The sequence below is a fragment of the Macrobrachium rosenbergii genome, chromosome 33 (genome assembly GCF_040412425.1).
Source record: "Macrobrachium rosenbergii isolate ZJJX-2024 chromosome 33, ASM4041242v1, whole genome shotgun sequence".
Classification (NCBI taxonomy): Eukaryota; Metazoa; Arthropoda; class Malacostraca; order Decapoda; family Palaemonidae; genus Macrobrachium; species Macrobrachium rosenbergii.
Genome location: NC_089773.1, coordinates 5,896,151 through 5,922,923, shown reverse-complemented (window position 1 = coordinate 5,922,923; position 26,773 = coordinate 5,896,151). Strand labels below are relative to the sequence as shown.

Below are 26,773 nucleotides of genomic sequence, written 5' to 3'. Positions count from 1 at the left end.
ACGAGAGGTTTCGGGAACCTGGTCGAAGAAAATATATATATGGCCATATTAGCTTGACCTACCCAATTTTAATCTGGCCTGGATTTGAGACCACTTGTTGGCCACATGTGTTCGACTGCTTTGGCAGTGGAGCAGAGCTGGGAAGCTGATAAAACCACTGAGAAATATTGGTACACAAGGAGAATAAAATATATGGCTCTCCGTAGTAGCAGGGGTCTACACTGGCAAGTAGCAGCCAACTCAATCTTGACAAGAAAAAATATGGGAAAACTTAAAGGAGAAATGTTAAGGGAAAATCGACACATTAAAAAAAAAAAGTTATGTCACAGAAGAACAAGAATGTCTCTTACTGTAATCAAAGTGTTCTATGAAGTTAAAAAGATCCATAAAAAAAGACTTTTTACACCAAAACATCATATATTTCGAATAGCAAACTTGTGTATTCCAGGTGTGACAGTATGATTCTAGTGGTGTGTAGAAGTCGGTTGATCTGGGTTGGAAAGGGGTCAGTCCCTCGTGTTTTGGTAGTCATTAACTCCCACCTGTGTCGATTCTGCTTGGCGTACCCTCTGGAACCCTGGTGAGAAAACTATACATCCACAGAAACTGATAAGTAAATGGTGTCCACTGGAAGGGTCTTGCAAAATGAAAACCTTCCTGCTGATGATGATCACATCACTATAGCAAAATCCATTTGTTAATTTTAGACCCAGCACATTTGATAATGTACCCGTTTTGTACATTCTAATGCTAATTTATGGCTGCAATGAAATCTTAGGTACGTCTGATGTTTGTTTTCATATTGGTCACTTTTTTTGACATTAGTAGAGTTGGCCTTATACCAGCATCAACTCTTAGCCAACAATTTTTTTTTTTTTTTTTTTTGACATCTGGAATGGAAGGTACTTGGATATGTCTTGATCTGTCTATGGTTTTACATTTCTCTCAGTAGAGATTAAAACTGCATATTTAACTACATTCAAATGTAACTGAACTGCAGTTAATGATGTATGATGCAGTTATGACAAAAAAACTGGCTACCATTGAATGGCAGTTCTAAATGGGAGGTGCTATAGCCCGCACCTCCAGACAAAAAGTCTGGATTACATAGTTATTGAACAGTCCTTTCAAATGTTGCGTTCATAACCCCTCCAGGGTTGCTACTTGTCCTCAGTACGTCTAAAATTATTATGCTAAAATGTAACGGAAATAAGCAGCTTTCAAAATGTGTAAGACACAGTCAAGTTGTGAATATTTAAATTTAAAATCTTATTTTATTATAATACTCATGTGTAACACAAGTGATGGAAAAGTTTTACATAAAAGCCCTACACTGAGCGTTGCTGTTACAAAAGAATAATAAAATTACAGTTTGCCATTCAAATTCTCTGTTGATTACTGGATATTTTCATTTTTTAAAAATAAGTCTCTCAGCCATACTGCACGTAAATGTTTTGCATTACAGTGTCAGCTGGATCTTAATTCTGAGAGAGCAAAATAGACCTATCGAGCCATATAATAAGCGATGTAATGCATATGAGAGTCTACCTACCTGAATGTGTCCATGTATATGTCACACAAGGTGTGGACAGAGGGTCCTGTGGTGGCAGTGGCCTTCGCTTAATACATATTAAGGCAAAATTTAAATGTGTTCGCAAACCAGAGTGCGGTGGTTTCCAAGATATGGGGATAGGGCTTGGCACTAGTTGATGAGGTCCTTTGACTCAGACTGGCTCCTCGCTCGCTTTCCAGCTGACGCCTTAGTAAATCACTTGAGACCGTAACGCGGTGTTCTCCATTTTGCTTGAGGCACCCGGGGGGGGGGGCGAGTGTCAGCATTTCCTTCTGCCTGTCTGCTCTGTACTGCACTGCTCGGCTCTGCACTACACTACACTACACTACTCTGCTCTGCACTACTTTGCTCTGCTCTGCTCTGCACTACTCTACTCTACTCTGCTCGGCTCGGCTCGGCTCTGCACTGCTCTGCTATGCTCTGCACTGCACTGCACTACACTGCTCTGCTATGCTATGCACTGCACTTCACAACACTGCTCTGCTCTGTTATGCTCTGCACTGCACTGCTCTGCTCTGCTCTGCTCTGTTCCGCTCTACTCGATGTTTTCGGCATACTCTTGCATTACCTAAGTAGACATCATGCAATCTTGGCAGAATGGCAATATCTTGAACAAAGTTTATTTAAGACCTCTAAGAAAATTGTTCTAATGTGTATTAAGCTTGATTAAAATTGAACAAAATTTCACTAATTGCTTAATTGGTATTTCTTTAAACTAAAGTTATGTATGAATTAACATATTCTATGCCAGTCGTGTCTACAGCTACTCTCTGTGGCGTCTTGCTGTTACGGCCCTTTGGTGCAGTCTTCTGAAAAATTTTGCAGGGCCTGCAAAATATGGTGACCTTTGCAACCAGCCCTGGCCAACGAAAAATGCTGGTTATATGGTCGAAAGTCTTCGTAGCCCCAAGGTGACCGCCGACAATCAACTCATGGCCCAACTTCATTACTTGGGCCTGGTTTATCTGCAGCACCGTGATTTGCCGCACTAACTCCAACCACCTTGCCCCGGAAAACAAGGTTTAATATATGTATATCATTAATAATCTTGAACTTAAAGTTCCTTCACCCTTAATCCTGCATTCTGCATTAGTCCAGCCTACTGCTTGGCTAAACTGAGATCCTTCTGCTAACCCTCTTTTAGCTTCTCTGTCCCTGTATTTGGAATGCCAGACTAATGCATTCAGCCATTTCAGTCCACCTGTTGCACTGTCTCTGTAGCCAAGCTGAAAACCGATATGAAGTCTCGCCCTGATTTGGCCTGGTCTCACGACGTTTCTTCTTGAATTCCTTCTCAGTCGTCTCATATCTCTTTGACATTGCTGTCTCTTAAGCTGTCGTACTGCAGGCAGAGCCTCCTCAGAAGGCGTGCCAGAGAAGACTTGGCCTAATTTGTATATATTCCATTCGAACTTAGGTGCCTGAGGAATTTGAAGATGCAGAGATAAACGTATTGGTTAAGACCAAGAGAACTGGATGTAATAGGAACGGTATTCTCAGTTTACTGCAATGATGAAAGGTGCTTAGAGATTCTTTCAGTGTAAATGTTATCAGTCGTTGCAAGGATTCGTCTCATAGGCTGTATGAAATTCCATGCAAAATCTATGATAAATTTGGTTACACAGGCTATATGAAATTATTGCAAAAACCGATAAATTTGGCTACATAGGTTGTGTGAATTTCCGTTCAAGTAGTCCATCATCATTTTATTATTATTCAGTAGATGAAACCTGTTCATATGGAAAAACCCACCAAAGGGGCCATTGACTTGAAATTCTTTAAGCTTCCAAAGAATATTATGGTGTTCATTAGGAAGAAATAAGAGGAAGTAAAGGGAAATACAAAAGAAGAGATCCCACTTACTATATAAGAAAAAAAAGCAAGTAGGTAAATTGATAAAAATGTATTCAAATGAACAGTATTAGGGTAGTAATGCATTGCATTTTCGCTTGAACTCCTGAAGTTCCAATTGGGCGACATCGATCTCAGGGAGGCTCTTCCACAGTGGACAGTGCGAGGAATAAAGGACCTCTGGAACTGGGAAGTTCGACAGCGAGGCATATTTACTGCATTTGTGAATGTGAGAGATCTCTGTTGAAATACAACTTATGAAAAACTGACAAACGAGACCCCCTCCGTGATGGTCCCAGTCATAAAAGCTGCTATTAGGAAACAGAAACCTCCCACCACTAATCACTATCTAAAAGAGATGAATCCCTGGCAGAAGCTGACATCCACACAGAACAGCATTCCAGTAAAGGAAGTAAAAATGACCTAAAGCTGGTTGTGAAATTTCATCAGACGTTTCTCAAAAGTTAGATGTGAGTCAAAAGTTACACCTAGAATATAGGTAGAGCTTCGTTCAGCAAAGCTCCGTAAGAAATAAATGATAATAAAGCACAGAGTGAAAAGTATTTATGGAGACAGGGGTTAGAGGGTTTGGCCTTAGGTTAAGTAAGACATAGAGGGGAATAAGGCGTAAGGTAATTATGGAGAGAGAAATTGGGCAAACCACTTTGAGGAGGAGCTGTCCTATAGGTCCCTCAGCATTGTTACTACTACGAAGCGCCGTTGTTGTTGTCGCCACTCGCCATCACTTTCCATCGAAGACTTGATGACAGGAGTGTTCATCTGCCGTAATATTTTTCACCGTAAAGTAAGTCTTCGCAAAGAGATAGAAAAAACGGAATGCTCTAGAACTGAATTTAATGTAAAACCTTAGCAATGGAATCGACATCTCAGAGAGAGATGTTCAGGCTAGCCAAGTCTCACAATTGCTTGCCAGTGTCAGGCTTAGATCCAAGCCTGGGTTACGAGAGGAGGCCTAAGCAAATAGGCCACGTTTTGACCTTAGCCTGAAGCCTTTTTTTATCAACTGTCAGCGTAAAATTAATATTATTTCTTACGGTAGAACGAACTGTTGTTTGTAAGATTATGGAGCCATATTCCCAGTGTAGGGGTCACCTAAAATAAAAACATATCGAACTAGTAAGCATCAGTATATATATGCAGACGGGGGCGGGTCACGACGTATTTGGGGAATCCAGGGGAGCCAGTGATTTTTAGGAAGAGCTCCGTAGGAGATATATATTAATGAAATTTTTTGAGTGAACAACGTACTGAAAATGGCATGTGAGATAGCTTGAATAATTTACCGAAATAATGTGATGAATCTACCGTCTTCTGTTAATGTTTTTACGCTTAAACCTGAGGGCTTTCACCAAACGTGACGTCCCGTGGAGCTTTTCAGTGCAAAAACGTGAAAGACGGTAAATTTATCACATTTCTGTAAGTTGTTCAAGTTATCTCATCAGTACTATATTATATACACCCTTTCTTTCATTGGCCGAGTTCGGTCAGAATATTCATTAATAAACAACATCTCCATGTGGACCTCTTCCTTAGAATTACCATTTGGGGTAGTATGCAGATGGAGGGGTCGTGACTTACTCCGGAGATACAGGGGAGCAAGGCCAGGTCAGGGCATCGAATCTAAGGTTAGGTTAGGTAAAGGTAGGTCTGGTTAGGTCGTGTCCCCTCTCAAATGCCTGCTACTAGTACAGTCAAGGGGTAGCGTAGGCCAGCCACATGACCCCCCTATCTAAATTGGTTCCCACCTATAATATGCTGCCTTTTTCGCATTTATAATTGTATTTAGGTCATTACTGAATGTAAAACACTTTGCTAGAGAGGAAACCAATGAGAAAAGCAATGCTTTCCATTGATCTGTATTTTGATGAGGTAATACCCAAAAAGTTCTCCTCTTTGGGCGATGAATGTAATACGCCAAAAATTGTCTTTATTTGAATAAATATGCTTTCAAAGCAAAATGTATTTTAGATACCCATGTTTAAACATCACTCTGTCTATTTTGACTTAACATCTAATATAAATTCAGTCACATTATTGTTATAAAGCTCTAATATGTTTTAGGTTAAATAAAGAGAATTAAAAATAAGTGCGTATATGTCAGGTTTTATGTACCTCCAGAAGGATCTTATGTACATTTATATCTTGGTAACAAAGTGCTTAATTGGTCTTAGATAGGCTGTTAGGGTACTCCCCAGTCATCCTAGTCATCCAGCACTTTTTCTATAGTGTTCTTTAATTATGTATAATGAATGTTGCTAATAAATGTTTAATTGAGCAACAAAGATGCACAGGATGTGAGCTTATGTGTGAGTGTGTGTGGGGTCATTTTCTTTCCTCTGTTACTGTTGATCCTCACCACTTTTGTTCTTTCTGCAAGGGCAGGTTTGCAGCCTTGAGTCACCCCTGGAGGAGTGTGCTGACTGGGTGTCCTTTGCAGAATAAGTTATTGTTCCGACATGATATACAAACCGTCGGTCCCTTACATTAGGAATTACTTTCAACGTCGGCTGGACACGGCCGTGAAACTCTTGAGCAAGGTGGTTAGGCAGTAACTACTGCCAGGTAGGCAGGAATACCTGCCTACCTGGATGTAAACATTCCAGTTTGCTTTCAGCCGTCATCCGTTGCAGACGTGTTTCCGGATCTCTTTGCCTGAATTTCTCTAAGCTCTTTATTATCCCGGTGGGATCTTAATGTATTTTTGTGTATATATTGCGTGTTTAATATTTATTAATACAAACCCACAATTTATGATAACCTTGCATAATCCGTGTCAGGTTTGACGTCCAAGGGCGTATTTAGAGGGGCGTAACCGAGTGGTAATGCTTCTCTTCCAGTAGCCCTTTATTTACATACTGAAGGCATTCTCCTGTATGTTTGGGCGTTCCCCTGTATGTTCGGAGATATTAGTTGGGACGTAATATCTTCGCTCCCCTACGTTGGTCGGGATGTAAGAGTTTGCTTCCTTTCTTGGGCTCCTGCCTTCCGTGTATAAGGGCATGACTACTTCCTTCCTACTCATGCTGAGTGTTGTTTTCGCTGCCTTGCGCTATAGAGAGTTGTGAGGGGGATGTTGCGGGTGTTATCCGTAAGTTACGCTTCCATGGCGACCTTGGTGGACTTGCCTCCTTCCTTCTCTCTCCGACTGGTTTCATTGAACAACAAAACCACAGTAGTGGCATTTGTCAACAAAGAAGAGGTAATCGTTTTTTCCTCCTGTTTAATCTGTCAACATTTGCAGGTACTCGAGTGTCCTATAGCGCACTCAACAGCTCAATTAACCAGATGGATTTCTGGTGGGGATGTATTGGTAAGCAAGCTTCCAACCTAATTCTCTTCGCTTTGACGTAGGTCGTGAGTCTTTGGGGAGTTTTGGGGGTACTATATGCATAGATACCTGCCATTTTTGTGTGTTTTAATGGATGGGTGGTGGTGTTTTTAATCTTCGGTGTAGGTAATAAGTGTTGTTTGTCTGGTTGTCTTTTTATGACGGTACTGCTCCCAGGGCAAGGTATGCTTTACCAGTGATTGGAATGGCCCTTCATTTAAAGCTCCCACTTATGTAGCAGGCAACTCTTGGCTATACTGCCGCACCGCTGCGGTTAAGATGAGTGCCAACCAGAAGCAGTATCTTCCTGCAACGGCTCCCGTAACAGGCAAGGAAGCAACAAATATAGTATCAATGCTAGTAAATTTTCTATTCTCAAATTCATTACATTTACTGATGTTTTGGGGTAGAAGATGTCCATGCATCCCACCTCCTGTCAGTGTGGGAATCAGTTATATAATTACTTGGTAAGTTACTTATATAAAAATGACATTTTATAATAAAGTAAAGTTTTATATATACTTATCAGGTAATTACAGAATGGGAGCCCACCACCCTCTCCTCGCATGGTCATTTAGGCACAACCAAATTGAAGTGCTTTGCTGAGTTGTTCCTCTCTTTCCCGAAAGTGGGGGGACTATCTACATATACCAAAACAAAAGAATCGCTACCGCGAATTTTCAAATTTTAGCTACCTAACCAGTTAGAAACTGTAGCCATGTAATTACTTGGTAAGTATATATAAAACTGTATTTTATTATAAAATGTAATTTTTTTTATTTAAGGTAACTGCTTCGACAGTGATTTCATCATTGACTTCTTGTGTCAACTTAATATGAAGTCTGTCTCATTGGTGAGACAGACTTGATATTATGGTGAAGCAAGAAACCAGTGATAAAATCACCACTGATGCAGATATATATCTCAAATAATTGAAAAAATGCGCATTTGACACCTTGCCAAAAAAAAGGGGGCGGGGCAATCTGCCTGATATCATCTGTTCAGCATCCTCCCACCAAAGAACAAGATTAGATTTTATGCAAACTCATTACTTTTAACCAAAATGTCTACCTCCTGACTCTAGTGCTCTTTCGCAGGAGGATCAGGGAACACAAGTAGTGAGACAGCTAGCCACAGGGAACCAGATGCACGTGCAGACACCACCCTACTTACAGATGAGTTATTTTCCGGACGGCCGTTTGTATGTCGAATTGTTCGTAAGTTGGTTACTGTACTCTTCATGTCTATTTAAGTACAGTATGATATAAAATCAATACAGTACTGTATGTTTTTCATCCTAAAACACAATACACTGTATATACAGTGCTGTATGTACAGAACAGATGCGCAAAACAAAATCTGAACTTACGGGTGGCAAAGGGGAGCACTCTGAACACAATTATCCCATTTATTTGTGTTCCTGAATGTTTGTAAGTTGAATGTTCATAAGTAGGGTGGCGTCTGTACGCCGACTTGCCAACTAGAGCCAATTTTCTGCCGCAAAGTAAGGCTGTGTCTTAATTTTCTAGCAACATATGAGGTGGGTTTGCATAAAAAAAAAGATTATCCTTCCTTAAATCATAATGTACAGTATTTTGAATTTTAAGGGTGTGTGTTGGTGATTATTTATCAGACCCTGTAACACATTTATTGAATTTCAGGTATTATTGTCCCAAGGGAGCACTGCACAAGAACAAGACAAGTAAATGTCAGTGAGGAGAAGAAAAGGTTCTTGTTCACAGCATGATATCTGTTCAGTAAAACACCGTTCAGTTTTCCCTTTTCATAAGATTAGCTATTTCCAACATTTGTGGCTTCTGTAGTCAAGAGCAAGAAAAAGGCTATGTGTAAGGAATCATTTAGAAAGGCCTCACGAGGTAATTCTGTGATTTCGAAATACATCACATTTTTAAAAATTTTTGCTTTACATGAAAATTGATAAAGGCAAAAACTCCCTATGGTTGGAAGAGTTTTTTCAAATGACAATTTATGTTGATTATATTAAGTGAATTTTCTGTCACTTGAGTAATTGTTTAAAACATTAAGAATATTGCCTTTAAATAAAATTTAAGTAGCCTAAGAATTGTAATCAGATACTGCACTGAAGAATATGGGTTGTTATTGAAATTTATCACTGGATTTCACTTATCTTCTTATTAAAAGACGAACCAGGTCTTAGATTTGACAGATTATTGCTGTGTGAACATTGAAATTAATTAATTCAGCTCCTGTTGTGATTAATTACTCAAGGCTGTATTCATAGGAAAATATAATTTTTCAGACTAATTCTTCCTTGAGGTCAAGGTATTGCTCTTTTTAAGGAACAGAATGTGTACAGTGGTTTAGTACCCGAGGAATAGACCCAGTTTACACAAGACAATCTTATTTGTTTACATGATTCAATCAGATCTTAGTAATTTAATTAACTTCATATTTATAATAATTTAGCATAATAATTTAATTGACTTCATATCTGTAATAATTTAGCGATTAAGTTTTAGGACAAGGATGCAATCATTGTAGTGAAAGGAACGACAAAAGTTAGTTTGATTATGCTAAGAATGGTAAACATATAAAGCTTTACTTTGGCAAAGCTTTACTTAAAAAAGTCACTACTGTATTTCCATTTTGTAGAATGGACGCTAAAATTGAAAATCCACAAGGTTTTGTAGAAAGAGGAGAAGAGAGTGCACGGTTAGAATACCTGAGTTACCCAAGAAATTCTCCCTGTGAAGAAAATAAATCGGAAATGCATCTGGTTGAGAAAACTCTCATTGAGGAAAATTGTTGTTCGCCTTATAAATTGGAAATCAAAACTGAACATACACAAGAGTTTGAAGAAAGTTGGGAGGAAAGCACTCAAGAAAATAATAGTGCCCAGACAAACTCCTCCCAAGAAGGAGCTTATTGTTCTGAAATGGATGGAAAAGCTGATGAAAGTAAACCAGAAATACCTTTGCCTTTCAATGCTCTCGGTGAGGAATCCGAAAAGATATTCATTTCTGGAAATAATCTGCCCCCTGCTGAGAGGATTAATAAAAGCAAAAACCAGTTTGTGTGCGATTTGTGTGGAAGACAGTTTAGTCACAAAGGTAACCTTAACTCTCATTTGATGACGCATACAGGAGAGAAACCATTTTTTTGCGAGGAATGTGGCCAGAGATTCAGTCGGAAATATCACCTAGTCGTTCACGAAAAGAGAACCCATAGAGGAGAGAGGCCATTTCCTTGTGAGCAATGTGGTAAAAGATTTTCTGCAAAGAATTCATTGCAGAAACATATGAAAACACATTTGAATACATGTACAAAGGAAAGGCTTTTTGATTGTCTTGAGTGTGGAGAATCATTTTGTGTGAAAGTAGATCTGGAACTACACTTGAAAATCCACACTGGTGACAAGACATTCCAGTGCAGTGAATGTGGTAAAAATTTTACTAGGAAATATGGATTACTTGCGCACGTAAGGCTCCATTCAAGTGAGAAGCCATTGGTTTGCATTGAATGTGGGAAGCATTTTGTTGGGGAACCTGAGCTAAAGAAACACATGAGGACCCACGAAGAAAAGTTGCTTGTTTGTGAGGAATGTGGTGAAAGGTTCAGGCTAGAATCTGCTCTTAATAAACACAAGAGAATTCATACGGGAGAAAAGCCATATTGTTGCGATGAGTGCGGTAAAGCATTTCGATTTCACTCCGGCCTTTACCAGCATAAGCAAATGCACAGTGGAGAAAGGCCAGTTGTCTGCCAAGAATGTGGGAAAGGCTTTATCAGTCAAAAATGTTTAACCAGACATATGAGGACGCACTCAGGAGAAAGACCTTTCGTCTGTGCAGTGTGTGGAAAACGATTTGTTGAGAAAGGCGACCTCACACGTCACATCAGAACACACACGGGAGAGAAGCCCTTTGCGTGTGGTGTTTGTGGGAGAAGATTTAGTCTTAAGTTTGAAATGACCAAACATGAGAAAACACATACAGTAAAGCCACGTGGTTGTTAGGAATGTGGTCAAGGCTTTGACAAGAAAGTTGCCCTTATGAGACAATTGAAACCCTGTACAGGAAGAAAGTCATGTGCTTGTTGTGTAGCAGAGAGTGTTGGATCAGATTCTGCAATACAAGAATGGTGGCCTGTCCAAACGCACAAAATATTATACTGGGGAAAATATATTTGTTTGTTTGGTATATGAGAATAGGTTGACCAGAAGTTTGTTACTTGTCCTTTTAAGAGGACAGGGGATACTCTCTTTCAACTCGGTGAGATGGGACCAAAGTAAAGTTGAAGTAAGACAAGGAGTCCTCGTTGTAATGGAGAGAAAAAGACAAAATATGTGAGGGTAGGGTCAGTGATTGGCTGAATTATATTTAGCAAAGTCCTCTTAAAAGAAGCGCAGAGAGTGTGAGAGCTCAGTATTCCAAGTAGGGACAGGTACTGCTGGTTAACAGAACTGCTGTAGCAACTAAGAAGAAAAGCATCAGTTATCTTTACAAATGCTCAACTCTGGAAGCAGATTCTGCAGTTTGAATTGATTGAATTCTACAAGTTTGAAAGTGCAAAGTAAATGTAAACACAGTGTCTCAATGAAGTAAAAAGGATGATTCATGTTTTCATGGATTCTATATTCCAGCCTGCTTAGCTGGTTTCCACCCTCACAGCTGATTCATACAATTGGGCACTTCCTGACTAACGTACTTTTCTATAGTTCCAATATTCTATGAAGACATCCTTTAAAACGTAATATAATACAGTCGTCTCTCAGTATTCGTGGGGGATGCATACTGCACCCACCCACGAATACCGAAACCCCCTCTAAAAATGCTTATAACTGCTTATTATAATAGTTCAAACACCAAAGAGCCCCTCTAAAATGCTTATAAATGATTATTTTAATAGTTCAAACACCAAATACACCTTAAACTATCATCCTAAAACATTTTGTCATGAAATTGATAAGAAAATACAGTACATAATTGCTCTATGAAAAAATCAGTGAATAGGCGAAATTTCCGCAAATAACATGGATATATGTTCCACAGAAAATTCCGCAGATAATTGAAGCCATTAATGCTGAACTGTGAATAAGCAGGGGTCGACTGTAGTTTACCAGGTGAACATAGCTTCTCAACAGCTGCGGTTTTTTGTTCAGTGGAGTCTCTTAGACAGTTTATGTGTTGTACTGATGTGTAATTAGTGTTGCCAGTCTAAGAGTATTGGACTATTTGTGCCTACATGTATACATATACATCTTTTTGTTCTATCCACCCACATGTAAAAATACATGCTTCCATTCATGTAAGTACAGGTTGCAGTTCCAACTACAATGGTAGGTTTTTTTTATATGTTGTATAAGGATTACATTTGTATCTTTTTAATTTACCAAGCGGTATATGCAGGCTATTTTTTTGAGTATGACATCTTCCATATGTGAACTATTGCAGAGTTTCTAACCTAATTTAGAAATATGACGCTTATGTTTTCCTTAGATTTTACTGTTGTAGCTCTTCTGATGCAACATGACTTTTATTGAGAACTGTATCACTTTATGTTGTTTTAATGACAGACTTATGAAGGATTATCTCACTTTTGTTATTGTATTTCTCCAAGCAATTGTTATGTATTCTTAATATAGTAATAAGGGCATCTGATCCTGCTTGTACCTTTTAGTATTCATAATTGCAGATTAAACTGAAAGTTTTAAGAAGGCCTTTTCTTTTGCATCTGATTACAATAGATCATTTTGCTACTGTACGCAAGCATTATTCAAAATAATTCTTTATTTCACAAGTACAAACCTGTTCCTATACTTTAGCACTCTATATTTCTTGTTGAATGATGTTTGGCTGAGAGATGCAGTTTTTCTGGAAGAAGAGATTCATGTCTCGTCCCCTCTTGACAGACACTCGTAGAGAACATGTCATCAGACATCTCTCCTAAGACTCACTTACGTGAAGCTAAAGGATGGATAAAGTTTCAAAGTGAAGGATCATCTTCAGGAATGGCTCCTGTTTGAAGGGTACTATCATGGTTGTGCCTAAGTTAACCTTGTTTCAGTTGTCACCTCTCGGGAACTGTAGAATAGAAAGGCCTTATGCATGCATGGGGCCATGCGCAATGGTAGCCAATGGGTGATAATAAGATGCTGAAGTGAATATGATATATTGTGTTGACTGTGGACTCTGAACAACCAAAGAAGACGACCCCATCATTTATGCACAAATATAAAAGTCATTCAGAGATGGTAGACATAGTTCAAATCACTTTGAAACCCAGAGAGTAAATAAGGATTATGGAATGCAGGAAAAACCAGTCGGATTGCAGGCGGACTGCTCCACTGGGAGGAACGCAGAACTTTTGTGAACTGGAAACTGTGCCAAGGAAAGTATAAGTCCTTTGCTGTGCTACAAACTCATTGGGTCTCAGATTCTCTGATTAGATGTTCAGTGTATGCCTTTTTCATTTTTAGAGTAGAAGTACATTAGGTTTATGTTCATTCGTAACAGTTTAACTATATGTTTGAATTCTGGTCTTCTGCATCTTTTGGTTAAAGTACCAATTGAGGTATAATTCCAATAACAAAACTTTGTTCTTGCACGTTAACACTTGTAGCAATGCTTGATAGAGCTGCAGTAACCGATAAGAAATCTCTACCAAGTCTTTAGAATGAGCTTCACAGAACAAACCTTGCTACAGGCAGTCCGGGTTATGTTGGGGGTTCCGTTCTTGAAGCGCGACGTAAGCCGGAACACCATATTAAAAAAAATTGTTAAAAATGAGAAGTAAAGTGGTGAATGTCTTACCTTTAATCATTTGGTTATCTTGGAAACTTCCCAATTGATTTACCTTGCTTTTGGTGAGGTGTGTATCCATAATCTTGTAGAATTTCCTCCAAAAATGTACAAGTATTGTTCCGTTGCCTTCAGCGTGCCGTAAGACTGAAATGACATAGCAGACCCGACACACATCCCCTTGTGTGCTCCTTATTTAGCAGACCCATGTGGCCAATCTTTGACCCCCCAGTAACTTACCTGCATTCCCAATAAACTCATCCCACCATTTCTGGTGAAACCCAACGAGGCCTCTCCATCGCCCCATTATAAGGTAATGTCCTAATTCGAAGTTCTTTCAAACGGTCACGTAACTTTAATCTGTGACTGAATTTCATTTTCTCTTCTGGAGTGCGATTTCTCACAAAATCCTGACTCTGTTATTCCAGTGTGAAGTTTTAACGTAAGCATCTCGCACCAGAATCGAGTTATCTTGGTACCATATGTGCGACCCTCGATTCACCCGACTTCGTTATAATTTTCCTTACGTAATCGCCTGCATTTTCTAATTGCAGACGGTGGTGGAAACAACTGCTTGTCCTGTGCTTCTTGCAGTGGCATTCCCACTGCAATGAATTCTTCAGTGTTCCTATCAAGTGGATTCCCCATAGATTCTTCAATATTTGAATGATTGTTGAATTATTTAACCATGTGGCAGAACATTACTTAACCTGCCTATCATTCCCCATTCTTCTGATTGACGTGTTTAAAGTAATTATAAATATATTCCATTTAAAGTAAACCTAAGTGTTTATCTGCAACAATTCCTTATTGAGTATGGCCTTCAACCCAACTGTTTTTCTAATTAAGGTTCCACCTGACTTAGTCCCTGTTGTCCGGTTACACCCCAGGATTGGATCCCTGAACAAGGAATACAGTAAGTAGGTCAGTTTAATAACTTGATAATCATTTTTTTTAAAGGAGTAAGGAAGGGGAAATTGTTAATTCACGAAAGGCAGTCTGGTTTGTAGTGACCAGAAAATGCTGAAAATCACAAAATCAGAAGCCATTTGGAGAGTACTCATTAGGAAGTGTCTGTAAGCCAGGAAGAAGACTGTGTTATGTCATGTAGGGTTGGCTTTACTTTTGTTATCCCCGAAGGGGTATAATGCCGTCAGTGCACCTCATGCAGTGCACTGTAGGCATTACTTGAGGTTCTTTGATTACAGTATTGTACTTCAGTTCATATTCTCTTCCTTCCATCTTACTTTTCTCCCTCTTCTAACAATAGTTTCATAGAGCAACTGCTTTGAGGTTTTCCTCCTGTCACACCTTTCAAACCTTTCTACTCTTAATATCTTTTTCAAAGCTGAATGATATCATAGGTCCCAGCACTTGGCCTTTGGCCAAAATTCAGTATTCTGTTCTGTTCTATTCTAATTTTGTTGCACCCCTGTCTGATAGTAGGTCAGAATCACAAGTTTCATATTGCATAATTCACAGTACAGTAATCGCATAATTTCCCTGGCTGAAGACATTTGCTTGCTTGATTCCCAAGACTTGAGACTAGAGAGGCTATTTCTACTGTATATTGGCAGCCAGGAGAGAATATAAACTTTATTGTCATTTCAAGCCATGTGGAGGGTTTGTCGAGATAGATTAAGGTGATATCTCAAAATCTGGTGAAACAGATGTTATATGCTGAATTAGAAATGGTTCAATTTGTTCAGAAAATTATTTCTGACAACACAGGGAGCAAATAGGTCAGTCTTGATGTTGTATACTTACCCCTTTCATTCCTTTTACTATTCCTCCATTCATATTCTTTCTTCCATCTTACTTTCCACCCTCTCCTAACAATTGTTTCAACATTATTTTCAGTGCTGAATGACCTCATAGGTCCCAGTCTTTGGCCTTAATTTGATATTCCAGCCCAGTCCTAATGTAATATAAGGCAGTGGCTCCACTAGTAATAGATTATGAAAACCAATACATGGATCTCCGACAAAATTAGTCTTCCAAGCATCAGATTAAAGTCATAATGAAAGACTTAGACTATGTATAGGAGATTTCAAGTCATATCCATTCAAATCAAAGCAGATTTCTCACGTGAGGATATCATAGATTAATTGTTGGGCCTATGGTCTCACCAGCTGTGGTAGGGAGGATTTGCTTTTGTTGATGACCGTCTTGAGTTTCCTAGGGCCAGCAACAATGAGTTATCTTGTATCTTTGGATGGTGTTCATTATAAGGGCAACATTTTTAAAGAAAATTGGGCAGTGAAGGTAGAGATGGTGAAAAATCCCTTATTCCCTTGTAGATGCTTCATCTGGATGGAATAACAGTGGCTGAATTTGCTGATGCTTTTCCCTTCTATTGATGGAGTTATCTACGCTAGGTATGCATTGGAACATATGTCCACATGAGCAGTAGAACATCATAATTTTCCACAACATGCTCTGACAGGATCAGATACAGACATGTCACATGTGGTCACTTAACATGCTATTGTCTGTCTGGGGTAGACCAGGGCAATGTACCAATACCACATCCTGGACAATGACTTGGCAGCTTGAGAAAGGCACCAAGTCATAAGCAGAGATAATGACCATCCTCGAGAGAAAATTGAGAGGCATCTATTTTCAATAGTTTTGTAAAACAAGCTGAAGTTGGACTAGTTCTTCAAGCCTTGTTCATTCTTTTTGTGTGTGCTAGTGAATAAAACAACTGGCCTATGATGATAAACTGCATCTAGTTGCAGAGTTTAGCTTTTAGGACAGAATGAGGTTACCCAGTGTAGCAGTTACTTTAGGTAACCCTTGAGTTGCAGATCCAGTGCCCTGTGGAAGACTTTTTAATCAAAGACTAAGTAACCTCCCACAAGAAAAAAAAAACAGTTGTTGGCGCAATTTTCTGTCCAGCTTTATGAGGGATGCGAATGATAAGTTGAGCTCCATAAATATGAGGACATTAATCAAGAGCCCCAACGGCATCCCACTGTCCCACAGACAGCTCCAGGCAGAGAAGTCTAGCATCCAGATCATTCTCCCAACCCCAAGATTTGGTTAGAGTAATAAACCCTCAAAGACTGATGATGTAAGGCATACCTTTTGACTCCTTCCAGACTTGTCATAAAGAGGAATGCAGTCCCCATTTTGGTCATTCAGAGTGGGACAAACAGGCAATGAGTTGCCATCAAGGTACTGGAGGAAAAGATGATGTCAGTCATCACCCACCATCTCGTCGAATTCTAATGGGAATTCACATCCAGAAATTATGGAAATGATAGTATGAGACTGGAGCAGAGCTGTTCATTGTGAAAACCTCTTACCCTTCTTGAGACAGGTCCTCCACTTTTCTTCCAACCAGAAGTCAAGTTCATCACCCAAGATTTAAGATTCTCTGCTTTGGACAGTAAATCGAAACTGATGCTGGACAAGCGATCTAGGAGGTAGCAGATGACTGTGGAAGCTTGGTATACAGTCATCAACCTCAGTCTACTAAATCAGTACACTTAAAAGAAAGAACATTTTCAATTCACCGCTCCCTTTGGGAAGGGACTTTTCATGTTAGTGGATCTCCCAGGGCAGAATCTGCAGTTACCAATGTTGAGTGGCTGTTTATACCCTCTTTGCTAATAATTCATTTCATTTTGGAGGTTTTTTTTTTTTGAGTATGACACCTGGAAATAATTTGATTTGGCACCAACTACACGGGCAAAGTACTTAGACACTTGATCAGCCTGGTTCTCAGACAGAGTTCAGAGGTTGCATTATCATTACATGAATTTCTCTAGACTGGATACCCCTGCAGAGTCAGAGCAATGCCTTATTAGGAACCCTATCTCCTTAGATTTGACAATCTCATCCTTAGAGAGGTGAGTCACTCTTAATAAATCCAGAATCTGCTCTTTCTGGTTATGACTGAAGACTGGAGTAACAGCTTCTCACCCTGAGGATATCCTGTTCCCATCTTGAAAGATATCCAGGAGACCTTCCAATGGTTACAGAATGTCCAAAATCTAGTAGTTTGGAGGTCCTTGTGTTCCTCCTTTGCTAGAGATTTTCATGTTTCCCAGACTCAAAAACTCAAAGGCATGCACCTACTAGGTTTTAAGGCTTCAGGACCTGTTCCTGTCAGGATAAGGATGTCACACAAACTATCTAAAATCAAAGGCAGTTTCCCTGGGACTGCAAGGTTGACAAATCTTGCAGTTCCAGGCATAAAAGGTTGGGTGACTCAGCATCCTTAGCCTATGTAAACAGCTAAGGAGGCACAAACTTGAAGCCCCTGTGTCAACAAACAAATTGGCATCTTTATCTAGGTAAAAAAAAAATGACATCCAGCTAGTCCCAAGATTTTTCCATTGAAAATAAAATACAGTTGCAGACTGTTGAAAGAAGGAACCAGATCTTACCCTCATAGTAGTCTCATCGTTCTGAAGTGTTCAAGGTATGGGAGTTCAGTGGATTTATCCACAACCCACCAAAACATCATTGTCTGTGTTTATTGGTCAACGCTCACGGATCTAGCACTTGGAAAATTCTTATCTTTATCATACTTGGGATCCTTGAGAAGTGTATGCATTTTTTTGGTGTGATCAGGGCAGCCCTAGACAATGCCTGGATGAACCTCATTGCTCTACTTTGTCCTCAGCAGAAATTATTTCAAGATAACCTGTGTCATTTGTTGGCTATCAATTGAGGTCTTCTAGATGTGATAATCTTCTTCACCAACTCTTCCAGACGTTTCAAGAGAACTTAAAAGATGCTCAGTCTTCTTGTGTGGAGTATATCAATGAAGGCCTAACTGAGAAAGATTCTCCATGTAGGCAGCAGATACCATCTCCAGACTGTGATTCTACACAAAATCTCTTCCAATCTAAATGAATAATGTTCATAAATAATGTATTCAGAGGAACCTTGACCTAGTTAGCACCTAATAGATGACACCAGTAAAAGATGCCTCTCTCCAGTCGGAGGTTAAAGGTCTAAACTACCTTGAGTCTTCAAAGTAAACTGCCAGTCACCAAGCTTTGAAGGCCTTTATATAAGCTTCTTCATTTAAACTGAGATTATGCCAGCCCTTCTGAGAAAAAAACCACTTCCAAGATTGATGGGATCTGGCCTTGATGTAAAATCTCTTGTAAGACCCTTGAGTCAAGCCTTCCATATCAGATCTCTGCATTAAAGACAGGTTTTCTTTCCTTCTTTACGATGGGTGAACAAGACAATGTGACGAACTGGCATTTCAGTGGACCATCTTTTGCAGTAGAATTTGTTGCTGAGTCTTAATCATTGCTATCATGATCACTCCTCTGCCAGCTTTGCTATTGTATTGATTTTCTCAAGCTATGAATGGTGAAGATCTACTGTGACTAGTTTGGGTAGTTTGTCTTTTTGGAAGACCTCAGATTCAAGAGAAGGCACGACAAAGTTGTTCCTCTTCATGAGTCACATTAAGAAATGGGTAACGAAAATACACTATCATCTTTTAGCTCAGATGGTAATTTTTTAAGCATAAATGACAATGTCTTGAATGATCAAAGCTGCTCAGGTTTAAGGTTCTCATTCTTTCATTGCTCTGGCTTTTAGTAACTTGCACTTTTAGGTGACAAACTAGTGTATACCTTTGGTTCCTGTTTTGTAAGTCTGGTAGTTGCAGCAAAACAAGCTTTATCTACATCAGTTGGTATCTTTGCTCTGGGAAATAATCATCCTCATCATCTTAATGATTGTCTCATAACATCCTGTTTAGATTCACTTACCTCTACCAAACAGAAAGGTTAAGTGTACATACTTTATGGATCCCTGACCAGTTAAGGATCCAGAGCCCCAGTTGGGGAATCAGTTTCTTGTCACCCTCCTACCCAAGTTGATATTTGACGACGTGTGATGAAATGAAGAAAATAATCTTAAAAAATTAATTTTGCTTTTAACTAAAATTTTCATGTCCTTACCCCGCTGTTGTTCTGCACATGGATCAAACAGCACAAGAAGTGAGACTGCCAGACTAACCAGTTTTCTGTTCTGTTTTCTCCTGAAAACAGAGGATGTCTTGGCTTTGTATAAAGTGAAATGGGCCGTGTTAAAAGTAATGGGTTTGTCTGAGAAATAATTTTGTATAAAAGTAGTACAGTATTACATATTTGAATTTCAAGAAACACTGGTGTTTGTTATGGTTACTGTTATAACAGCTGTCAAATTTTCAGGAATTATTGCCCGAAGGGAGTACTGCGCAAGAACCGACCAGGAAAGTGTCACAGATTTCAAGAAAAGGTTCGTGTTCTCAGCTTGATTTCAGAATAGTGAAACATCACTGAGATTTGAATTTTCTTAAGATAAACTGTTGTAATATTTAAGCAGCTTTTGTAGTCAAGAGCAAGAAAGAGCATTATATGGAGAGGAAGCATTTGGAAATTCCACACAAGGTAATTTTATGGTTTCAAACTACATACATACCAAAACTTTTGCAATGCAGACAGTGTAAAAAGTAGTCAAGACAAACTCATTGTTACAATACCTTTTTTTAAATGACATGTTTACTGCATTAGGTGCCTTTTTGATCAAAGGAATTCTTTCATAAAATATGTAGGAATATTGTCTTGAAATATCATTTAGGTAGAATAAGCAAAATAAGAATTATAGTAAAATCAAAGTGATATTAGTAACTTACAACTTATTTTTGTCATACACAGTTTATTGAAATTTATTTATGGATTTTACTTTTATTTTTATCAAAAGCCAAACCAAACCTTAGATTTGAAGGATTATTGAAATGAATTAACTCTGTATCTGTTGTAATTCATTACATGGGTACATTCACATGAAAGTAAAATTTTTGTGACTAATACATCCTTGAAAACAAGTTTATGCTCTTTATAAAAAACTGGTTACATACAAAAGTTTTATAGTAAAGGGCTAGATATTCTTTACACAAAACTCTTATTTCTTTTCCTAATTGCATGAATTGACATTCATCTTGTATATATCTGTAATGATTTAGTGAAGAAGTTTTAAGGCAAAGATGCAAGCTTTGTAGTGAAATGAATGACAAATTATAGTTTGTTTCGTTGTGCTATATATAGTAAATATATAAAAATTTACTTTAGAAGTCTTATATCAAAGGAATCACTGGTTCCATTGGAAACTGAACGGAAACTCAAACTGAAAATGTTCAAGGCTTTGTAGAAATGGGAGAGGAAGGTTCACAGAGTGAACACCAAAGTTTCCCAAGACAGTAAATTCTTCCTGTGAAGAAAATAAATCAGAAATGCATTAGGTCTAGAAAACCTTCAGTGAGGAAAATCATTGTCCACCTTATAAACTGGATATCAAAACTGAACTTATATAAGGTTGAAGAAAGTTGGGAAAAAAGTATGTAAGAAAATAATAGTGCCCAGACAAACTCTTCCCAAGAAGGAATTCATTGTTTTGAAATGGATGGAACAGCTGATCTCAGTGCCATATCATCTTTATTTTCCAGCTCTCTTTATCTTGCTGTCCAACCACTCCAACTCCTCTTTTCACTGTCTCAAACACTGAAAAGCTGTAAGTGTCCCAGTATGATGTCTTCAGACATCTTTCCTGAGCCTCAATAAGCAAAGGATCACCTTTGGGAGGTTTCTGTGTAAGGGTACCACTTATAGTGTGCCTGTTTAGACCTTGCTCCAGTTGCCATCTCTGGGGATTGTATATTAATATTGTCTTATGCCAACGTAGAGCCATGCACAATGACAGCCCGTAATTGATAATAAGCTACTCGAAGTGATTCTGATGTGTGCTGTAGGGCCTGTGGACTTCGAACAACTAACCAGATAAGTCAGACATACCATTTATGAACAAATAATAGTAGTTCAGGATGGTAGATACATTTCAAGTAACTGAAACATGCAGAGGAATAGGGATTATGCAGTGCAGGAAAACTCAGTTTGGTTGCAAGCAGACTGTTTGCCCTTCTTCCATAGCTCATTTCGTTGTGATTTACAAGTCCCAACATTCTTCCCTGATGTCTTGAACCAATGTTTTGATTTGTAAATGGATTCTCTATGCTAAAGTCTACATCTCCTTTGAAGGAGCTTAGCTGTAACTCGCATAGCTAGGCTTTTCTGGTTCTTCATTGTCATGTGCTGGAACACGACAAAATCTCATATGTATATCTCCACTCTTTAGTAATAAGAAGCCACTGTAAAATATGTAAATCAGTGGGTAGGTCAAGTTAAAAACACCAAGTGCCTGCAAAATACTTTTAAAACAACATTGTAAAGTTGGCCTCTGTAATTGCTGTTTTCTAAGTTGATTTTAAAATCTCCAAGACAATTGAGAAAACCATGGAAACGGAACAGCAAAAGGAAATTGGGGAATGCTATATTTGGATCGTGGAGTTCCTTTGACTTGGCTTCTAAAAAAAAAAAAAAAAAAAAAGGGAAAAAACAAAAAAGTAATGGAAGGGGGGATTTTGGGGGGTGAAAGGAACTCAGGTGATTGTAATGTTTGAAAAACAAAATTCATTTTTTCATACAGACCTCTTGCTTATAATTAATATGCCCACCTCCTGCCCCACTGTTCATTTCACAGAAGGATGAGAGGGAACAAGGAATGAGACTGCCATTACAGGGGACATGGAGGAACCATATTTGTGTACAGTGACCTGCCAACTGCAGCCTGTCTTCTGTTTTCCTGTGCTAAGGAATGATGTGTCTTGCTTTTAATGTGACACGTGAAATGTCCTTTGTTAAAGGTATTAGGTTTGGATGAAGAAATTTTTTTCGTGAGCATTACATAAGTAAATTTTAGCGTGTGTATTGATGTTGTAATTATTATAACACAGCTACTAAATTTCAGGTAATAGTGTCCAAAGTGAGCACTGCGCAAGAAACCAGTCAAGAAAATGTCGGTGATGTGAAATAAAGGTTCATGTTCTCAGCATGATTTCTTTACAACAATGCATCATTGAGTTCTGTCTTTTCATAAGATAAACTGTTAATAATCTGTGCAGCTTCTGTAGTCAAAAACAAGAAAAGGAAGCATTTGGAGAAACTAGACAAGGTAATTTTTTGGATTCAAACTATGTTATTTATCATAACATTCTAACTCCCAAAACAGTTTGAATATTGGCAAAGACAAGAGTTCTCTTGTCATTTTACCAAGTGACAATTGTATATTATGTTAGGTGACTGTTCAGTCAAGTGAATTCTTGGTATAAAAATATTTATGAATATTGTCTTGAAATATCATTGAGCCAAAGATTCAGTAATTATTATTTCAACATCTAATTTTGAGAGATAAGAATTGTATTAAGGTAACAGTGGTATTGGTCCTTGTTACACATACTGTATGGAGGAATAAATGATCAATGATAGTTTATTTTTTATTTCATAATAATGCGTAGATATTTATTGAAATTTACCACTAGAATTATCCTTTATTTTCATCAAAATGAAAACAAAATCATAGCTTTTCAGGGATTATTATTTTTGGAGAGTCAGATGAAATGAGTTAATTCAGCTTCTGTTGTCATAAATGACAAGGGGCTTCATTCTTTAGAAAACTTAGTCTTTCAGACTCATATTCCCATGAAACCAAAAACATTTATCATGCTCATTTAACAAAACTGAATACATATAGTGATTTGGTACCTGATAGACATAAAACTGTCTTATATCTTTTGCTGATATAATCAGATCCTGGTAGTCCATAGGTAATGCGATATTTTTATTTTAATTCTGTAAGTAGTGGTTAAGTGTAAGGGCAAAGATAAGATCTTTGTTGAAATACATTAATAATTGTGATTTGTGCTTTATGCCTTGAGGAAGGTCATACATTGTAAGAAAGGCTATCATTTTGTTTAAAAAATGGAAACTAAAATTGAAAACCCACAAGCTTTTGTGAAAGGGGAAGAGGCAAACGTACAGGAAGAAGAAAGTAGTTTCCTGCTCCAGTCTCCCAGTGAAGAAAGTAAAACAGAAATGCATTCATTTGTTACAACTCCCGAAGAGGAAAAGCCATGTCTATCCTTCAAAATCGAAACCAAAACCGAGCATGTGGAAGCTTTTGCAGGAAATGTGGAAGAAAGTATTCAGGACGATGACAGTGCCTTGATAAAATCTCCCTACGAAGAAACTTGCTCTGAAGAGATGCCTTTGTCAGCGAATACTCTCACTGAAGAAGAAGCATGTTTAGATTCAAGTAAGGGATTCAGTTCTGGAGTTGACCCAACTTCTGTAGAGAGAGCTAACAAAAAAGAAAACCAGTTTGTGTGCGACGTATGTGGCAAGCGATTTAGTTACAAGTGCAACCTTAAAAATCATCTGATGATGCACACAGGGGACAAACCATTTGTCTGTAATGAATGTGGGAAGAGTTTTAGGCAGAAGTGTCACCTCATTGGACATGAAAGAAGAGCCCACACTGGGGAGAAACCATTTGCTTGCACGCAGTGTGGTAAAAGATTTTCTCTAAAAGACCCCTTGAACAGACATATGAAAACACACATGGAGGAAAAGCCATTTGATTGTCTTGTTTGTGGAAAGACTTTTTGCGTCAAAATAAATCTTGAACTGCACTTAAGAACGCACACAGGCGTCAAGCCATTCCATTGCAGTGAATGTGGTAAAAGTTTTATAAGGAAGCACGAATTATTTAGACACATGAGGATCCATTCAAGTGAAAAGCCATTTGTTTGCGTTGAGTGCGGGAAACACTTTGTTGGGGAGCCTGAACTGAAGAAACACATGAGAACCCATGATGAAAAGTTGTTTGTTTGCGAGGAATGTGGTGAAAGATTTAGGCTAGAATCTACTCTTAATAAACATATGAGAATTCATACGGGAGAGAAGCCGTATTTTTGCAGCGAATGTGGAAAAACGTTTCGATTTCATTCTGGCTTTTACCAGCATGTGCGGACTCACAGCGGAGAGAAGCCGTTTGTTTGCAAAGAATGTGGCAAAAGTTTTATCGGCAAAAGTGGTCTAACCAAACATGTCAGAACACATACAGGAGAAAGACCTTTCATTTGCGCAGTGTGTGGGAGAAGATTTATTCAGAAGGGCAACCTCAGGCGCCACGTTAGAACGCATACAGGAGAGAAGCCGTTTGTTTGTAGTGTTTGCGGGAAAAGATTTAACATCAAGTACGAAATGACCAAACATGAGAAAACGCATACGGTCAAGCCGCATGTTTGTCCAGAATGTGGTGAAGGCTTTGATAAGAAAGTTGCCCTGAAGAGACACTTGAGAGCTCAGTCATGTGGTTTGAGTGTTGTAGAGAACGAAGGAAAAGATTTGACTTGAATGGTGACCTATCGAACTTGCAAAATCGCATAATGGAGGAGAGGTGTTTGTTCAGTGTAAATGTTTGAAAAAAATAATGTAGCATGGGTGCTCTATCATATACATTATCTCTAAACCACCCCCAGAAATATTTGTTTGCTAAAGAAATATATTTTTTTGACACAAAATAATTCATGGGAGAAATTTTTTTTTTTTTGGTCAAGTAATTGGTGAATGGTGTCTGGAAATTTATCTTAACCTTGAGAGAGGCTATAAAGAGAAAGGAGTTTTGCATGGTCTTGAAATTTAACGTGGAATTTGTTGGGATGTGTAGATAGGTACCCTTGTCTTCCCTAGTTTTGAACAGATGACAAAAAGAGGCAAGAAAAAACAATGACACTGAAACTTTTGGAAGTAATGGAACTGATTTTTGGAAGATGGAGTATCAGAGAAATCATAAAGCGAGACTGAACACCAAAATGGAAAGAAGCCTGAAAATAACAGAGAGTAACTGTGAGAAGACCTAGAAATCATTACTGGGCCTTCAAGAAGAAAAGAGACTCTCCACCTGCTCGGTGGAATGATGTCTGAAGTGACGCCTAAAAGAGTCTGAGGTTGGTAGAGAGTTCAAATAGATAGTGAACAGGTAAGGGTTGGGTCACTGATTTGGTGCATTCTTTGAAACAGTCTTATTACAAGAGGTATGAAGAGCGTGACAGTGCAATATTGTAGGTAGGTACTGCTAATACAGAGTACTGTACAGGCAGTCCCTGGTTAATGGTGGGGGTTCCTTTCCCAGCGAAGTGCTGATAACCAAAAATTGTCGTTAACCGGAACATCACAATAATTATAGTAATAAATGGCGTTTACGGTGCCTACAGTGTGCAGATAAACCGCTTAACTGCTCTGTTAACCGGTTATCGGCAGCAATAAACTGCTTACTTATGCCGATAAACTGTTTACAGGTGCCAAAAATCTGGTTAACGACGTCGTTAGCCAAGCATTGTAAAACCAAAACTCTGTGAACTGATGCTGCCAGTAAGTAGGGACTGCCTGTACAGATGTAATAACAGAAAAGAAAGACCTTATTACGTTGTACATACAACATAGTCTTTAGAGGCTGATTCAGCCATTTGAATTAGCTGAGCTTTAAGTGATGCAAAATTTTGCCTTAGAAACACTGTATTTCATTTAATTAATGAGATTGTCATTTAGATATGGTGTGTCTGAATCAGATGTGGTGTTGAGGTTGAGTGCAAGAGTCTGAGATTGGCTGGGAGGGTAAGGAAGAAGAAATAAGGTGGCGTGAATTCTTGGCTGTGAATGAATAGAAGAAGCAGAAAGGCTGAAGGGAATAGTTGAATGAACAGAACCCTTTGGGATCCTGTCAGAAATAAAATGAGGAGCAGAAGTTTGTGATCAAAGGGAGTATCAATTAAATATATATTTTTTACTTAATTGACCATAGGATGTGTCACTGTTTTTAGTTGCCAGATCCTCCCAGGTGTTACATTTAGTTGTTGACCATGGAACCAGTGTTCTCAAACCTTGGACATCATCACAGGTTCTTTACCAAGCCCTTTCATGGTCTTTGGTTTTGAAGGTGTGCTGAAGCACACATTCTGTTGGTTATTTGACATTTTATTCATCATGAAGTATGTATCATTAGTGTGTTTTATTGTTGCTTGTTTTATTTATAAATCAGATGAGATGTTAAAGTTCTGTGTGTTTTCCCTTTAGAATGGATGACTTCAGAAGATGTTATCCTTCCCTGTATGAAGTACGCTTTTGTTATTCATGTCTAATTCTGATCTTTTCTTCTTCTTGTTTGTTGTGATTTTACTCACATACTGGATTACTATTCTGTGAAAGTTTGCTGGGCATGTTTGTTGCTCTTCAACTCATTCCACAAGAACATATCCACTTTTCATACAATGTTTTAATAAATAGGAAGGTGGAAATGCATTAA

General features: G+C 38.5%; 2 protein-coding genes across 3 annotated transcripts; both read left to right on the top strand.

Moving 5' to 3' along the window:
- The first annotated feature begins 4,110 nt into the window (after positions 1–4,110).
- LOC136855845 (gastrula zinc finger protein XlCGF57.1-like) lies at positions 4,111–25,284 on the top strand. 2 transcript variants are annotated; one of them, XM_067133219.1, is made up of 4 exons: positions 4,136–4,229; positions 7,871–7,990; positions 19,747–19,813; positions 22,379–25,181. In XM_067133219.1, exon 4 carries the CDS (start codon positions 23,389–23,391, stop codon positions 24,823–24,825), a length of 1,437 nt encoding a protein of 478 aa, XP_066989320.1. In that variant the 5' UTR covers positions 4,136–4,229; positions 7,871–7,990; positions 19,747–19,813; positions 22,379–23,388; the 3' UTR covers positions 24,826–25,181. The 2 variants fall into 2 exon arrangements, with proteins under 2 accessions (XP_066989319.1, XP_066989320.1); XM_067133218.1 differs by lacking the exon at positions 7,871–7,990 and having other exon boundaries at positions 4,111–4,229; positions 22,379–25,284.
- On the top strand, positions 9,409–10,770 carry LOC136855775 (gastrula zinc finger protein XlCGF57.1-like). The gene has a single exon (XM_067133132.1). It carries the CDS (start codon positions 9,409–9,411, stop codon positions 10,768–10,770), a length of 1,362 nt encoding a protein of 453 aa, XP_066989233.1.
- Positions 25,285–26,773: the final 1,489 nt, after the last annotated feature.

What these genes read in the sequence shown, in the direction of transcription:
- LOC136855775 (XM_067133132.1), top strand. Translation starts at nt 9,409, where the DNA reads ATGGACGCTAAAATTGAAAATCCACAAGGTTTTGTAGAAAGAGGAGAA.
- LOC136855845 (XM_067133218.1), top strand. Translation starts at nt 23,389, where the DNA reads ATGGAAACTAAAATTGAAAACCCACAAGCTTTTGTGAAAGGGGAAGAG.